This window comes from Anabrus simplex, chromosome 2 (genome assembly GCF_040414725.1).
Source record: "Anabrus simplex isolate iqAnaSimp1 chromosome 2, ASM4041472v1, whole genome shotgun sequence".
Classification (NCBI taxonomy): Eukaryota; Metazoa; Arthropoda; class Insecta; order Orthoptera; family Tettigoniidae; genus Anabrus; species Anabrus simplex.
In genome coordinates this window covers 790,412,589-790,430,217 of record NC_090266.1, presented here as the reverse complement: position 1 = coordinate 790,430,217, position 17,629 = coordinate 790,412,589, and the positions used below count along the sequence as shown (strand labels likewise).

The following is a 17,629-nucleotide window of genomic DNA, read 5'->3' as shown; positions in this document are numbered from 1 at the left end:
TCAAAGGAACTAGTTTATTTCCATGTAAAATGAACGACAGCAATCTTTTCACACATAATAATGTCTTACTTCAGTGTACTCAGATTTCTGAATCATTCACTTTTCGTATTCAGTGGTTCAGTTATTCTAGAATAGCGATTATTTATAACAGCATTTGTTAACCTAACGTCATCCCTCATGTAAGTAAATTTCAAGTATTAAGACGTCTCGTAAAGTAACACGTTCCTTAGTTGACGAGTCACTAGAGGAACTTGGTTTTATATTAAGGATAACTAGCGAGCTGCAAGACGTTAGCTTGATTCCACTGATCACACGTACCTCTATTCTTACCCAGTACTATTACTGCTTGTGTAGATTCACACTAACTGGCATCCTTCATTAACTGGACTTATTTTGTGTAATCTAGACATTGTCTGTCGATTTTACAGTGCATAATTAAGAATTAACAATTAGTTTTAATAGACTTCTTCTGGAACTTGGCTCTGACCACTTGTGCATCTATTATTACCTAATGAAATATTTAATAACCCACATTCACACTAGTCGGCATCCTTCTAGTAAATTGATTTACTTTGTGCAATAACAGATTGTTTGCCAAGTTTTACAGTGTATAAATCTTCGAGTGGCAATTCGGTAAGCAGAAGACCGTAGGCAATGGCGACTGCTGGTGGACACCGTCAAATAGTAAAAGTAAGCATGAGATCACGATATTCAAACATGAGTCATGGGATCGAGGAAAAGAGAAATCTGAATTAACAACTATTTTTAATAGCCTTCGTATGGATTTTCACACAATAAGAAATTGAAACATGTATCAATGAAGCAGTGAATATGCATATTGAATATTGTGTCACAGAAACGTGACGAAATTCGTAGAGTACCTCAATTAAGGCAACGGCCACTTCCTTCCTAATCCTAGCACTTACCTACCTCATCGTCGCCACAGGACCTATCTGCGTCTGTGTGACGTAAAGCCAATTGGAAAAAAATGCATTGAGAGAATTTCGTAACAAATTAAGTAGTATACGTTTAAAAATGTAGGGAGATTAACTTTCTGGTGTGCTCTAGTAAGATTACACGACGTATGGGTTAGTAGATTACATTTATTTACGAATAGAAGAGTGAAAAGCGAGAGCTACGTAGGATTGTCTTGGTTAGCATACAGCATGTTAGGCATTATCCCCTATTCGGATAGTTATGAATGACTGAAGCACGGAAGATGGTCTTCGTGTTCTGTCCCAAGACCTACCTGTAAAATGATCGTTCAAAATATCCATGATGTTACGAACTTTGTGCAGTAGAGCTTCCTGTGGTACGTGATCAATTGTCCTGGGTTATTATCCCTTTACTAAAGAAAATATGCAAAACATTAGTGTGTTATTTATGTCTCCACCCAACATTCTTACCAAGAATTACGTACTTGTTCATCAGCAGTCTTAATAGAATTACTGTCCGGCTCCATGGCTAAATGGTTAGCGTGCTAGCTTTTGGTCACAGGGGTCCCGGGTTCGATTCCCGGCAGGGTCGGGAATTTTAACCGTCACTGGTTAATTTCCCTGGCACGGGGGCTGGGTGTATGTGTTGTCTTCATCATCATTTCATCACGACGCACATGTCGCCTACGGGAGTCAAATCTAAAGACCTCCACCTGGCGAGTCGAACCCGTCCTGGGATTTCCCGGCACTAAAATCCATACGCCATTTCATTTCATTTCATAGAATTACTTACCACTTGTACTGCAATATCTCAGTCTACTGATTTCATGCCTTACATAAGACACAATCTGTGACTTCTATTAACTATACAGTCACTCTTCAAATGCTTCAAATATTAAGTAAGGCTTTTATGCACCACATGTTTACTTTCCGGTGTAAGCCGGGAATATTGAACTGCTGTATAGACCTACATTATAGGGGATCATTTCTGAATTTATAAGTTTACAGTAGACCAATATCACTTATATAGCTTTTAATAATGAGAGCCTCATTACTTCTTAGTACACAACTTGAAAGCGTTTCAGTCTGTCGAAGGACTAACTATAACACATATAACACTAAAACATACCTGTTAAAAATAACTCACTAATAAACAAAGAATGGCATGTTCGTTCTACAAGAACATCATCAGATTCTATCAAATCACATTTACCCATACGTTCATATCGTCGTTCTGCCTCGAAATATCGGTATGTGATGATGTTGTAGGAGAAATACTGACCCGTAGCACATGTATCACTTAGAATAAAAATTCGTTGATATAGCTCGTGCAATATTGAACCTTAGATGACAGAACCTTTTTGGTCAATGTTGTAAGCTGAAATATATCACATAACAGTTTTTCTACGCGCAACATCTATACTTTATAGTGTTATATGTGTTGTAATTAGTGTTTCGACGGAATGAAAATCGTTAAATTTGTATTAACTGATTTGACACTGGAAATATGGCGTTCTTCTGTTTAAAAATCTTAGTATACAACTAAGCAAACACTAAAGCTGAGAATTCAAAATAGAAATGTTGCGTGTACTAAAATTACCCGTTGTTGCAGCGCTTCATTTAGGGTGATCCTATAGTGCAGGCTGTAGTGCTAGCGGAGATGTAGTGAGTATAAACAGAGCGAAGATGAAGGCAGGTCCGTGGATACCATCCTTACAGTTGCAGGTTTTCACTCGGTGTAGGAGGTTCTACGGTGTAGAAAGCGTATGTCGAATATCTCGTCCTCAGACTGTGTTTCAGAGGAATGGTTTATGAATGTGAATGAATGACGTGACGTAACAGTGTTCATCTATTAACCAAATAAGACAACGGGAAAGTGAATATCACACTCTATGTCCTACACTCAATCTTTAACCAGAAAGTGATCATTCGTCCATGAGAATGTCACTACAATTATGTATGTGCATTCTGAAATGGATTACACCCACATTACAGGAGAGATTTTACTTTATTTTCCACGCTCAACCCATTCTCCCCGAAGAAGATGGTCGTCACTTCGAGGTAAGGAGAAAAGATACAGCATGAAGGCCTACTATAATGGAAAATCACAAATTAATATTTATTGGAGTTGTATGATATGCATTATAAAATAGCATTGAACATAAAGCAGTATGAAGTAATATTTACTGTAGACTTAGGTGAATGTGGCTCCATAACTGTTGTAAAGAGTACCATCATATTCACCGCTACCAGACATGCCATTTTGGCACGTACAACTGTTTCCACAGTTATCCCTGGAAGGAATGCTATTTAATACTTGGACCAATTGAACGAAAGGTGAATGAGTGTGGTTGAGGATTGTGTTCTTCAGTAAAGAACAAATCAAATAAGAATTTCTGTATTTGCATCTTGAACATCATTTTCTTTCATCGATCCGCAGTTTTCACTTGTGGAATCAGTGAGTTAAGAAATGGCACATCTTCTTCCAAAAGGGGCTCATGAGTTTTCGAGCTTGCTTTTTCTACAAGAGCTCCAATTTCTCTTGTTCAATTGCTATGAACTTCTTCCAATTAAATCACTAATTCTAATAAGTCGAATTCGTTTGTCCGCTGACGATAATGAAGCAGAGACCTTGATAATTTGGCAGGAGTAGTTGAATTTGGGGAACTGTATTCGACAGAAATTCCATCGTCAAGGTCATCGTGGTCAACCATATGATCAACTGGCGAGTCTGTCTCTCGATCAACTATTGTATATTCGTGTCCATGTTCCTAGACGTGCACTGATCTTCGAGGAACAGAAGGCTGTTGAAGAAAAGCCAGTCACATACCCAATCATCCGATGCCTCTGATCCATTACTTTTGGGCTAATTCTAAGTATCGTTTCCTGAATTCTGCACGAAGGTTCTTCCATTTCATCCGGGCTCCTTTACCTGAAGAAAGATTTATTGGTGATAGCCTAACTACATGGGGTTCTACAAATTCAATTTGTCTATTACAGGTATCTGGCTACCGGGTAGGCATTTAGAAGTGTGGCTTTCTGGATTAGAATGAGGGACTCGACCGTTGGATGCATCGTTAAAGAAGTTACAGTGTCTTTGTGGTCGACCTTTCAACCCCTGCCCTGCCAATTCCAACTTCTGGAAATTTAATGGGGATTTCTAAGACGTTCTATGAAAAGTGAGGATTCCCGAATTGCTTAGGTAGATTGGGCTAAAAACACATCAGACTCAAGTGTCCACCAAAGTCAGGAAAAATGTCGTACAACTATAAAAGCTTCTTCATAGTACTTTAGACCGTCGCTAACGCAAACTACAAGTTTATTGCAGTGGTGCTTATGGAGTACAGAATGCTGCAGGAAAGTTTCGATTTTCCCAATTAAATAAATGGTTCAAAGAAGACAAGCTAAAGATCCCTGCAGATAAAATATTTCCAGATTCTGAAACCGACGCACCCTTCGTTCTTATTTCCTTCCACCTTATCCTAGAAGAGCGCTTGGTGAAGATAACGAAGTATTTAACAGAAGGCTATCAAGAGGAAGAAGAACCGTATAAAACTGCTTTGGTATTGCTAGTTCAAAATCGCACGTACTCTGGAAACCAAATGATATTGAACCGGGATTTTGTTGTTACCATTATCAAATCCATTTGTGTGTTGAACTACACAGTAACAGGCAGGGAAGGATGTCCACATTTGGCAAGAATTGACACTCGGGTCTAAGGTTCTTCCACTGCACAAGGACAGGGTAATAATAATAATAATAATAATAATAATAATAATAATAATAATAATAATAATAATAATAATAATAATAATAATAATAATAATCGAATGGCCTCAGCTACCGTGTGCAGACATTTCAATTTGACGCCATCTGGCTGTCTGCTCGTCAATTTCGACGTTCCGTTTTACTCTAGGTCCGCTAGATGGCAGACAGGGTAAACCGGATCTCTCTTGGGCGTCTATGGCTGAGATTTAAGTAATTTTGTCGGGTAAATACCAAATGTATTACCAGAGATCTTTTACATGCCGACATCGTACGACATGGAGTGTCGAGTGGACTTTTTTCCGCCCTTCAAAAATCCGACTACCTCTGCCGGGTTTGAACCCGCTATCTTGGGATTCGGAGGCCGACGCTCTACCACGAAACAAGGACAGGGTGACCGAGAAACAATCCATCCACTAGGCAAGCAACAGCAACAAGAACTTTCAGAGATTACTTTACTGAGCATCCCACAACATTTTCGTTCCATAATCAAATGTAGTACTTGCTCTTTTAACGTGTAGCATTATCCTCTATTTATACCTTTTAAATGCAAAAACAATTGCTAGTCTACTATCATATCAAAGGGGTAATTATAACAAGAAATAAAGAATGTAGCCAGGCATATGAGAAAAAAAGACTGACATAAGCCAGTAACTATACTGTGTATTGTATCATCTTGTTGTTACTGTTGCTGTTCTTCTACTTCTTACTAGCAGTTATCTGGGGTCAGAACTGATGTGAATTTGTCCCACTTTTACGGCCGGGTGTCCTTTTCGACGCCAACCCAATACGGAGCGATGTATTCACAGTTGAGTGTTTCTATGGTGGTTTATTTTTGTTTATCTTGTTTTGATCGCAATCTGCTTTGCGTCGCACCAACCTAGACTGATCTCATCGCGACGATACTGTGGTGGTTTGTAATGTGTACATGAATGTGTGTATTAAGACGAACATAAACGTCCAGTCACCAAGCTACAGAATTAACCAAACGAGGATAAAATTTTCGGGAATTGGACCGGGTTCCTCTGAACACTGACCATTCAGCCAAGGAACCGGATTATGTTGTGTATGATATGCTGAAATCAGATAACTTATCATGTTATTATGTATACTTACCTACTTGAAAGGATTTCATATTTTATGACAAATTTCCAGCAAGTATTAAATATATACATATCGGTTGTGATGTCGTTTTCCTTTCATATCCCAAATTGGTGTTTCCTCAAATACTTCTGATATCAAACGTTCACGAACATCCGATCTCTCTATGTTGGTGATAAACTCTTCAAAAGGCCGATGACCTAGATGATAGACCCCTTTAAACAACAAGCAACTCTTCAAAGGATGGTACTGTATAGGGAATGTGTTACCTACTAACCACACTTCCGCGTACATCGCGATATTGACCGTTGGGACTAGGTAGTGAACGTAGGGGAACATGCGACTGTGAACTAATCCGAAAGGAGCTGACACTTGCTGGACGTCCATGAGAAATACATTTGCTTGTTCTCCTCCAACAGCTATGCTTCGATTCATTATCGCAGCTGTCATCTCTGCTGCTGCTAAACGAAGTCCGTTTTTAAAAACCATTCAATTTGCTGCTTCTTAGAATCTCTGCTCTGATCTCTGCTCTGATCTCTGCTAGCATCGCAGCCTACACTATACGCGTGCTGTTAAAGATTTTGAAGATCATTGACAACAGCTTCATTTAATTAGCCTGTCTCAGCAATTATTCTCATAGTATTAAGAATGACTTGGAGGTGGCGGGGCTTGATTAGCTCAGTAGCTTAGCTGCTGGCTTCACACTCAGAAGGCTGAGGTTCGAATCCCGATCGATCCCGAGTGGAGGTTATCATCTCAAAAATTACTTGGCGTCAGGAGGGCATCTGACCCTAAACCCCCGTCCGAAAGCAAGATGGACCAGGATGGCTCCAGCGAACCCAGAAATAGCTGGGATAAACTGAGGAAAGTAGTTACTGAGTACGAATTGGTTGTGACTTCTATTTTGGATTTCATCAAATAATTCCCCTCGGCTAAAGGTAGAAACCGTGGAAAACTACTTACAGGAACCGTTTGTGTAAGATTCCATCCCACATCTCGTGTTAGTGTTCCTCAGGACTTTGCTTCCCGTGGCACTTCATGCGGATTTCAGTCAACATGAATCGACATTGGGTTGCAGCTGTTTCTCCCAGTGTGACTTTGTAGTCTTTCACCATGCCTTTGATCTCACACTACCGCAGATTACCAGGTGTCAAGGTTGTTTCCTGACGCATGTATTCAGGGTGAGCTTCGGTAAACTGCATATCTTCTCCTCCTTAATTTCTTTCCCCGAAACTATGGCTAACATGCCACCTCTATTTTCGTTATTTGATCGCCCAAAATGGTCATTCATTTCATCTCTGAAGAAGATGCTTTCACACTCTGGTATTCCCTATAACGGCATCTCCAGGTCAGCCCAGAAAGCCCCCTTCCTAGCAGAGTCGATTTCGATTTGGGTGTTACAAATAATTAAATGACGTAACAACTATCAATTACTATTATTATTATTATTATTATTATTATTATTATTATTATTATTATTATTATTATTATTATTATTTGCTAGTTGCTTTACGTCGCACCGACACAGATAGGTCTTACGGCGACGACGGGAGAGGAAAGGGCTAGGAGTGGGAAGGAAGCGGCCGTGGCCTTAATTAAGGTACAGCCCCAGCATTTGCCTGGTGTGAAAATGGGAAACCACGGAAAACCATCTTCAGGGCTGCCGATAGTGGGGTTCGAACCTACTATCTCCCGAATACTGGATACTGGCCGCACTTAAACGACTGCAGCTATCGAGCTCGGTATTATTATTATTATTATTATTATTATTATTATTATTATTATTATTATTATCCGACTCCTTGGCTGCATGGTCAGCAGAATCCTGCAGCCAGGCCCACCGCGCAGCACTTCAAACCCACGGGCTCCGGCAGCCCAGCCCGTGCAACGCCGTGTCTTCCGACGCAGCCACGTGCTGGCCCACAGCACTGGCCTCATACAGCCCATTGCAGTCCACCGCACTGGGCGGGCTCAGTAGAATAACCTTGAGTACTTCTCCACAATAACATGTGCGCCGTGCACAACGAAATGTTCACGTCACACTACTGTTGGGATTATTCACTCTGCGAATTTCCATAAGCTAATAACATATTTCAAAGTAGGCTGATCGCATTTTGAAATTAAACGGTGGAGATTTCTCCTGCACAATAATAATAATAATAATAATAATAATAATAATAATAATAATAATAGTAATAACAAACAGAAACTTTATTATAAACTAATATTCGTCTGCAACTGAAATCAAGTTAACTGAAAATGAATCTAAATAACACGAAGCATATTCATAGGACTTCATTCGCGTTTACCTCGAATTAAAATACTGTACAAACTGAAATGACGTGCAATGCCAACAACAAAAACAAATCTGAACATAGCTTTTACTTAGTGCGTGTAGTTTACTGGTCATTGCTAATGGTGGTGGAATAGAATTACTATGATTGAAAAGAAGAGCATCAACATTGTCTTGTTATAGAAGAGACCGGCCTGCGTTGAGAATGAAGCCCGCTGAACTGAAATTTCTCTCTGAAGCTGAACTTGATGCTCGCATACATATTACTTTTTTAGCGATCTGGTGAAATTGTGGATAGTTTTGTCCATTTATTCTGCAATAGGACGCTATATTTATCATCTTCCATTCCACAATTTTGCTTTAAACATATTTCCAGCTCATCTGTTGGAATAGGAGCAACATGAACGTCAGTTCACGAAGAAAACTTCATTACATTGGCAGGTTGTGGCATAGTCGTGGAGTCTGATGACATGGAAACATTAGAATGCTCGTCATTCAATCACACCTCGTTCATCATAATTTTTATCTAATCATAAAAAGACAAAATCAGTCCGACTCATTCAATCTATACTAATATAATAAAGAGAGAGTGCGATTTTTGTTAATTTGTGTATATCTGGAGGGTAATCTCAGAAACAACTGGACCGATTCTAAAAAAAACCCTTTACTAATGTAAATATATATTATCCCTGAGGGACATGGGCTGTATTTTATTTTCAAAACAATTCGAGGTGAGGGGCGATGGGGGAGATATAAAAATAATAGGCTGATATAGGCCAAAAATCGAATTTGTCGTGCAAGGACGAGACAAAGTTGATTTTAAGCCCCTTGACGCAAAGAACAAAACACGGTAAGCCCCATGGGTCCGAAAACCAACCGTTATGGAGATATTGGCACCACACAACAACTGCTCACGGAATCGGATACAGAAATGAACTGCCGTAGCCATGGCAACGTCAGCTCCAGGATTCTACAGCAGCGAGATTATGCGTGTACGTTTGGACATAGCTGCCAACCAAAATTTGTACTCATAATCTCTGAGCATATCTACAATATATATCTCAAAAACTTAACATGTTACAGACGCAAAGTGGTATTTATAATCTCTTTTAAAAATAAAGAGACATGTATGATTTTGTTTCCGGAAAAAACACTTAGGGGGATGTAAAAAGGACTGAAATGTAGGTTGGCGTGAATTTTTAAGATGAGAATATCTACAGTATATCTCAAACACTTAACATGTTACAGATGTGAAAATTGATATTTTTAATAATTTAAAATTAGATGTAAAAATTGGTATTTAGAGTCTCCTTTAAAAAGAAAGAAATACATATTCTTTTGGTTTCGGAAAATCCACTTAAGGAGGTATGAAACGACTGAAATATTAGTTGAATTATTTGTATGAGGATACATATATCTAAAACAACTAAAGATGTTTTAGACGTGAAAATGGGTATTTGAAATCAACTTTAAAAATAAAAACATTCATTTTGGGGAGTAAAATCAACTTGTGGGGGGGAGGGTCGAAATAGGTGTTGAATTATGCTCATGAAGATACACATATCTCAAAAACTGAAGATGTTACAGTCGTGATAATTGGTATTTGGTAGCTCCTTTATCAATAAACACGTACCTTTTGTTTTCGGAAAACCACTTAAGGGACTGGAAAGACTTGAAAAAGCAGGTGAATTTTTAAGATTAGTACCAGAATATCTACAGTGTATGTCAAAAACTTTACATGTTACAAACATGGATCTTGGTCCTTGGAATGTCCCTTAAAAATAAAGAAACACGTCTTTTCTTGGTTTTCGGAAAATCCACTTAGGTGGGGTGGAGGAAGGGCTGATAAAGGGATTGAATTCTTTTTATGCGGATACTTATATCTCAAAATCTGAAGATATTACAGATGTGGAAATATGTATTTGGAATCTCCTTTAAAAATAAAGAAACTTTCTTTTTACTTGAGAGATGACGTTCTCACGTGTACAGTTCTATGTCGCATGGTCATCTTAGCCCCAAAAGGCAATACCACAAACGTGGTGTACAAAGAGTTTCTGGGGTAAATGAAACTTAATTTTTCAGTGAGGTTTTATACTTTAGGGAATTTCAGATAATGTATTAGTGCAGTACCGAGAAACGATTACTTTTATCAAATTACGAAATCCACGCGAGAAGCAGTGGGTAACTGCTAGTGTGTACATAAAGTTCATCGCAGATCGTACAGCACACATAATTAACGTCTTTCCCATCACCGTCAACTTCAGGCTTGAATACCAACCAGATTCGACTTTTTAGGGTCCGGTTCAGAAGTCTTGTATTGTGCGGTTTTTAGTTCGTTTGTTGCTTCCTTTTTTACTTCACGTTTTCTTTCCTTTTGGAACTACAGTCCACATTCGTTTCCGATAACAGGATAGACGGAGAAGTCAAACTGAAAACCGCAATAAACTTGATCGTTTCCACTCGACCGTAATGCAACGCACTCCGCTGACACGCAGTACACTGCACACATTGCAGCAGTCAGCCCATAGAACTACCACAGCGCTGTCCTTGGCTCACCGCGTACGAATGACATAGCGCTGCCCAGACCGGCCCGTGCGATGACGTCACGGACTTTGTATGTTCGAGCCTTTCAAAGCCCATTGCACTCTGTTGCCGAAGCAGCTCATGGGTTGGGCCGCTCTGCAGGACTCTGATGGTCAGTGCTGAGGTCTTCAGTATGAAATTATACTTCAGTCTATTAAATATAGACAGTTCGAGAACTCTCAGTCTCCAGTTAAAAACTCCCACTCACGCACACATTTACTTGAAAAAGTCTATAATTTTCAAAATTGAATTTTTCAATATTGCAACTTGCAATATTGTGTATATATGCAAACTCTGTAACTAATTGTAATACAATTTCCTACTCATCTTAGCTACAGACATCACATATAGTCAATTTTTGAAGCATAAAGTCCGGAATTCAAAACTTGTTATTGTTTCCGTCCTGGCTATGAGTACTTTGATAAGTTTATATCATATGTTGCAGAATTCTGGGAGGACCATTTCCAGTGTCGGTACCCCAACAGTTCAAGAACTCCATACAACCGCAAATACACACGGCAATGCACCACTAAGGAGAGTCTGACGAGGCACAACACTGCGTTTGAAGATCAACTACAGTTCGTCAGCGATGCTGTCATGGCCTTCGCTTATGCTTTCAGGTAATATATAACTATAGAATGGAAGTTCCACGTAATGAATATTTTGGAAGAACATGTGTGTACTCGATCAGAACTATGAGTTTGACGTTGTGTGATTTTCAGGAGCGAGTTTAAATCGCTACTCTTCACAAATAATTTAAATCTCTTTTAACGTTTGCCAGTGTAGCAATATCAATGCAAATAGGCAACAGGTGGTGTCAGCAATACTTGAAATGTGTTTCCGTGGTTGCTCACTCCAATTCCCTACAAATGCTGGTGTGATGTCTTTCACATAGATCCCAAGTCACTTCTTTCTCATTTCCTGGTAAATTACAGATGCATATCCCGGTTCAGAGATACTCAAAAGCCGTGCGAGCAAACATGCAATTATACATCACAGTTCATATCGAGATCATAGCCACTGGATCTGCACTGGAATCCGAATTGTAGATATCCCACTTGCAATGGCCGGGGTTCTAACCTCTGCTGCACTGATGAGAAACCGATTATCAAACATGTAGTAATTATGTATAACTGATGGCCACTATATCCCAATAAACTACAGTAAAGTAAACTCCTGTCTTCATCCCGATGTGGTGCAGCTCTTTTCATGCATACCCCAATCGACCTGAGCCGCATGTACCATTTTAGCCACCTACCAGCCCTCCTGCTATTCTTAAAATTTCTGGAAGTACTGGGAATCGACCCCGGCCCTCCGAAAACTGCAGCTGATAGTGCTAAGCGTTACGCTACGGAGGTGGACATAAACTGCCGTGAGAGAACAACAGTCCGCCTCTGTAGCGTAGTGGCTAGTGTGATTAGCTGCCACCCCCGGATGCCTCGGTTCGATTCTCGGCTCAGCCACGAAATTTGAAAAAGTGTTACGAGGACTGTAAAGGGGTCCAGTCAGCCTCGGGAGGTCAACTGAGTAGAGGGGGGTCGATTCCCACCTCAGCCATCCTCGAAGTGGTTTTCCTCGGTTTCCCACTTCTCCTTCAGAAAAATGCCGGGATGGTACATAACTTAAGGCCTTCCCTCTTCCTTGTCTATCCCTTCCGATCTTCTCATCCCGCGACAAGGGCCCTAATCAGCATAACAGGTGAGACCGCCTTGGCGAGGTACTGGACCTCCTTCCCTGTCGTATTCCCGACCCAAATTTTCACGTTCCAGGACACACTGCCCTTGAGGCGGTAGAGGTGAGAACCCTCTCTGAGTACGGGGGAAAACAACTCTGGATGGTAAACGGATTAAGAAAGAAAGAAAGAAAGAAAGAAAGAAACGACAACAAGAAGAATGAATACAGTGGTAATCGCTTAACTTATCTGCACGCTTTGACGAGTTTCTTATCCTCTTCTTCGATTAGTATATTATTTTCTCTTACATTTAATACCACCTAATCACCTTATCCAATTTATAGTAGGCTACTGTACATATATAAAATACCACTCACTCCATTGCCTTTTTGCGTTCAATTTACTAGCCACCCCCTCGGTCAGCTCTCCACAGCTGTTACTAACTATCGCCTCATATTCTTAGTCTACTTTATTTTATTTATAATCCATAGGCTATTCATCAGTATTGTCTACCTAGAGTTAAATAACAAGCTGGACTTTTCAGTCGGTCAGAGTCTGTTAAAATTCCAGATTACGTTGAATGGGTGGTCACATTAAACAAAATAATTGTTCTCATCAGATGGCAACATGATTCAAATGAATAATAGCAAAACTATCTCCGTCCAGGCCATGAAGGCCGTTGGAGGAGTGGAAGTTAAAAGTTTCCATTCTCCGTAACCTTGGCAGTAAGTGGGATAGAGTTATTAGCTCTATGCCCAGCCGTCATTACCTCGTCTTTCCCCCAGGAAATCATACGGTACACATTTTAGGTGTAGGTTGATTGAAGCTCAGTGTTATGTTCCTCTCCATAAACGAAAATCGCCTTTCTAGATGTTCGACTTCCTGACGGGAAATCAAAAACACGTTCTATCAAGTACAAATACATAATAATAATAATAATAATAATAATAATAATAATAATAATAATAATAATAATGAAAATTTGCATATATACTTTTTCAAGAAATTAAAATAGAAGATAGAAAACAGTATCAGAGATAAAATACTTCATGGAAAAAAGAAAGGAACCCCATGCAAGACTTCTAGGAGGATGTGCAATACCATATTACGTTAAGTGGGAAAGAAGGGCTACTGCTTTATTCATCTTTTTTAACGATTTTTCCTTTGCCGAGCGAGATCGCTGCGTGGTACGCCAGGTTTATGGTTCCAACCCGACCATCGGCTGTCCTGAAAATGATTATCCGTAGTTTGCCATTCTCGCTCCAGGAAAATGCTGGGGCTGTACATTAATTAAGGCCACGGCCGCCTTTCTTCCTAGACCTAGCCCTTTCCTACCTCATCGTTGCCAAAATTCTCGGTTTGTAAGAGAACACAATTAAAAAGTACAATAATGTGTTTTCTTTATTTGCTCGTCACGGATAAACGTTACCAGTGCCTCCAGTACTCGTATAAGCAAACATTCTCGTTAGATTCATGTCATTGCCTCCAATAAACAAGGTTTCACTCAATTACAACTAAGTCAGGCAAATTCTGAATAATGCATAGATAATTTGATTTTGTCCGTGCAAAATGCATTACATTACTCAACATACTGCTATTCTTGGAGAACAAACAGTGTAAGTACTTCTACCCCTTGAGAGTTTTTCCTGTCGTGTTCGCCATTTCCCTAAAAGCATATAAATTAATCTATAAAATGTAGATTCCTATGGCATAAAGCTCTGGAGCCGAGATTTGCATTTGGGAGGCAATGCCCTCAGAATTATTTTCTGCGGTTTCCCATTCTCACTTCAGGCAAATGCCGAGACAGTTCCTATTATAGGCCACAGCCGATCCCTTCTCATTGTTGCCGCACTTCAAATCAACACCGCACATCTTCTGGCCAGAGAGGGGGCGTCATCTTCTGAGTCGTCTTACCCCTTCAGAGTAAGGAATGAAAATTTCAAATAATGGGTAATAAATAATGGCGTGTGGCCACCGAAGAGGTCTGTTACAGGTCTTTCTGGTTGGCGCCGTTTAGGCGAGCTGTGCGTCTGTGACAATGCTGAAGACGGCACACACACTCACACACATGTTTTCCAAGCCATCGGAATTAACCAGTTAAGGTTAAAATCCCCAACCCAACCGGGAATCGAACGCAAAGGCCAGCACGCTAAGCATGTAGCCATGGAGCCCTGAACTGTGTCACACATATGTGGATTTGACTCTGCTTTACGGCCGGATGTCCTTCCTGACGCAACCCTATATGGATTGATATAATCAGTATTGGGTATTTCTGTGATGGTTTGTAGTGTATTGTCTGAAGGTGAAGTGTTGAGACAAAGACAAACAACAAGTCCTCGGGCCAGAAGATTTAATCAAAGGCGATTAAAATCCCCTACCTGGCCGGGGATCGAACCCGGAACCCTCTGAACCGAAGGCCTCGGCGCTGACCATTCAGCCAAAGAATCGGACGGAGCCGAAGAAATAATACCTTTGTAATAATAATAATAATAATAATAATAATAATAATAATAATAATAATAATAATAATAATAATAATAATAATACGTCTCACTTATTATCTTCACGGTTCTCAGAGACGACGAAGTCTCTGAGGAAGTGTTTTACATCCTGGTAAATTTATAGAAGCGAGGCTGTCATATATCTATACCTTCAAATACTACTGGACTCTGCCGGAATCGAACCCACTATTTGCGGAGTAGAAGTTTAACGAATAATTGTCTGGGCCACTCATATGGGATAATTTCGAAGTTATAATGGGAGTTTTAATGTGCTGGTGTAACTCCTGCAGTTAGGGAAAACGGTTTGAGAAATGAATACATCACCGTAGGGTGCACCTGGTACAGCATTCTCATAACCATTCTTCAGTCGAGGAACAGCAACTGCATTGTATACTCCACACTAGCACAGGGCTGGTACATTCGCAGTATGCACAGTTTGAGCGGCCGCTGGTCTGAGGGGCTCAAACTATAATTTTGGCCTTCTGAGACCTAGTAGGTTGGTTAGATACCGGCTCTGCCTGGTGGTATTTGGAAGTACTCAGATACGCCAGCCTCTTGTCGATAGAGCAACCTGATCCCCCCACAAGACAAAATTCCAGCATCTCTTCGTCTTGGAAAATCGTAAAAGTAGTCATCGGGACGTGAAACCAGTATTATTATTATTATTATTATTATTATTATTATTATTATTATTATTATTATTATTATTATTATTATTATTATTTCTAAATCCATAAATAAGTTATCAGCGTCTTGGTCTTGGATCCTCGGCACTATGGGTTCGATTCCCAGGTTAGCAATAGCCACACAAAAATTTACCTCAGTGTTTGTAAATCTCGTATTAATTTCTTTGCGGCTGCCTCTAATTATTATGTTATACTACTCGTTATTTTTATTGTCAGGTATTGTTTGTTTCACGTCACACCGACACAGATAGGACTTGTTATTTCCTGCAAGTGGTTTAAAGTCGCACTAACACATACGGTAGAAGGTTTCCGGCGACGTAAGGAAGGGCTAAGATTAGAAAGGTAGTGGTCGTGTCCTTAATTACGGTGCAGTCCCGGTATTTTCCCGGTGTAAAAATGGGAAACCACGGAAAAACATCTTCGGGATTGCCTACGGTGGGATTCGAACCCACCATCTCTCAAATGCAGGCTCATACCTACGCGATCCTAACTGCACGGCCAATTCGCTTGGTACAGATAGGCCTTGTGGCGATGATGGGATAGAAAAGAGCTAGGACTGGATAGGAAGGGACCGTGGCCTTAATTAAGGTGTAAAAATATGAAAGCACGGAAAACCTGCCGACAGTTAAGTTCGAACCTCAGGTCGTCTTATTTTGTTTCTTATTTTAATCCACATAAAACTTATTCTTATTTTGTTGCCATGAAATTTCTTGTTATGACCTAATTTCTTGTAATATTTGGTTTCTATGGAAGTGTTTATTGTATTCCAGTTTTTTTTGTATTTTTTTTTTGCTAGTTGGTTTACGTCGCACCGACACAGATAGGTCTTATGGCGACGATGGGACAGGAAAGGCCTAGGGATGGCAAGGAAGCTGCCGTGGCTTTAATTAAGGTACAGCCCCAGCATTTGCCTGGTCTGAAAATGAGAAACCACGGAAAACCATCTTCAGGGCTGCCGACAATGGTGTTCGAACCCACTATCTTCCGGATGCGAGCTCACAGCTGCGCGCTCCTAACCGCACGGCCAACTCGCCCGATATTCCTGTTGTGTTGAGTTGATGTTGTTACGTAATTTATGTTTTAATTTTACTTCGTTTTCGTACTAATGTAATTAAGCATTATACCGAGAAAATTCCAAATTGTAATATACTTGTTAATAATAACAATAAAACAAAAGTATTAGTATTGATTGTTGATATCATTGTTGTTAAAGGAACCTAAACATCTAAATCATCGGACCCATTATTATTATTATTATTATTATTATTATTATTATTATTATTATTATTATTTACAATATTTGCCTTACATTGTACTGACACAAATAGGTTTTATAGCGACAATGTGAAAGGAAAGGGCTAGGAATAGGAAAGAAGTTACCGTGGCCTTAATTAAGGTACTGTCTCAGCATTTGCCTGGTATGAAATTGGGAAACCACGGAAAGATATATGCAGGGCTACCAACAGTGCGGTTCTAACCCACTGTCTTCCAAATACAAGCACACAGCTACGCAACCCTAATCGCATGGCCGACTCGCTCGGTATATTATGATTTTTCTTTCTTTCTTTCTTTCTTTCTTTCTCAATCTTTTTACCCTCCAGGGACGGTTCTTCCCTCGGACTCAGCGAGATCCCACCTCTACCGCCTTTGAGTCGCGGGATGGAACTGGAGAAGAGGACCAGTACCTCGCCCAGGCAGCCTCACCTGCTATGCTGAACAGGGGCCTTGTGGAGGCATGGGAAGATTGGAAGGGATAGACAAGCAAGAGGGAAGGAAGCGGCCGTGGCCTCGTTAGGTACCATCCCGGTATTTGCCTGGAGGAGAAGTGGGAAACCACGGAAAACCACTTCCAGGATGACTGAGGTGTGAATCGAACCCACCTCTACTCAGTTGACCTCCAGAGGCTAAGTGGACGCCGTTTCAGCCCTCGTACCACTTTTCAAATTTCGTGACAGAGCCGGGAATCGAACCTGGGCCTTCGGGGGTTGTAGCTAATCACACTAACCACTACACCACAGAGACGGACATTATTATTTTTATTTATTTATTTCTTAATCTGTTTACCCTCCAGGGTTGGTTTTTCCCACGGACTC

General features: G+C 40.2%; 1 protein-coding gene across 1 annotated transcript in view; it reads left to right on the top strand.

Annotated features, from left to right (window-relative positions):
• Positions 1-17,629, top strand: part of mtt (mangetout) — a 1,300,850-nt gene that overhangs the window by 1,162,913 nt on the left and 120,308 nt on the right. Inside the window, exon 6 of the mRNA XM_067140048.2 lies at positions 11,123-11,297. Within this exon, the coding sequence (XP_066996149.2) occupies positions 11,123-11,297 (175 nt within the window). The remainder of the gene's footprint in view (positions 1-11,122; positions 11,298-17,629) is intronic.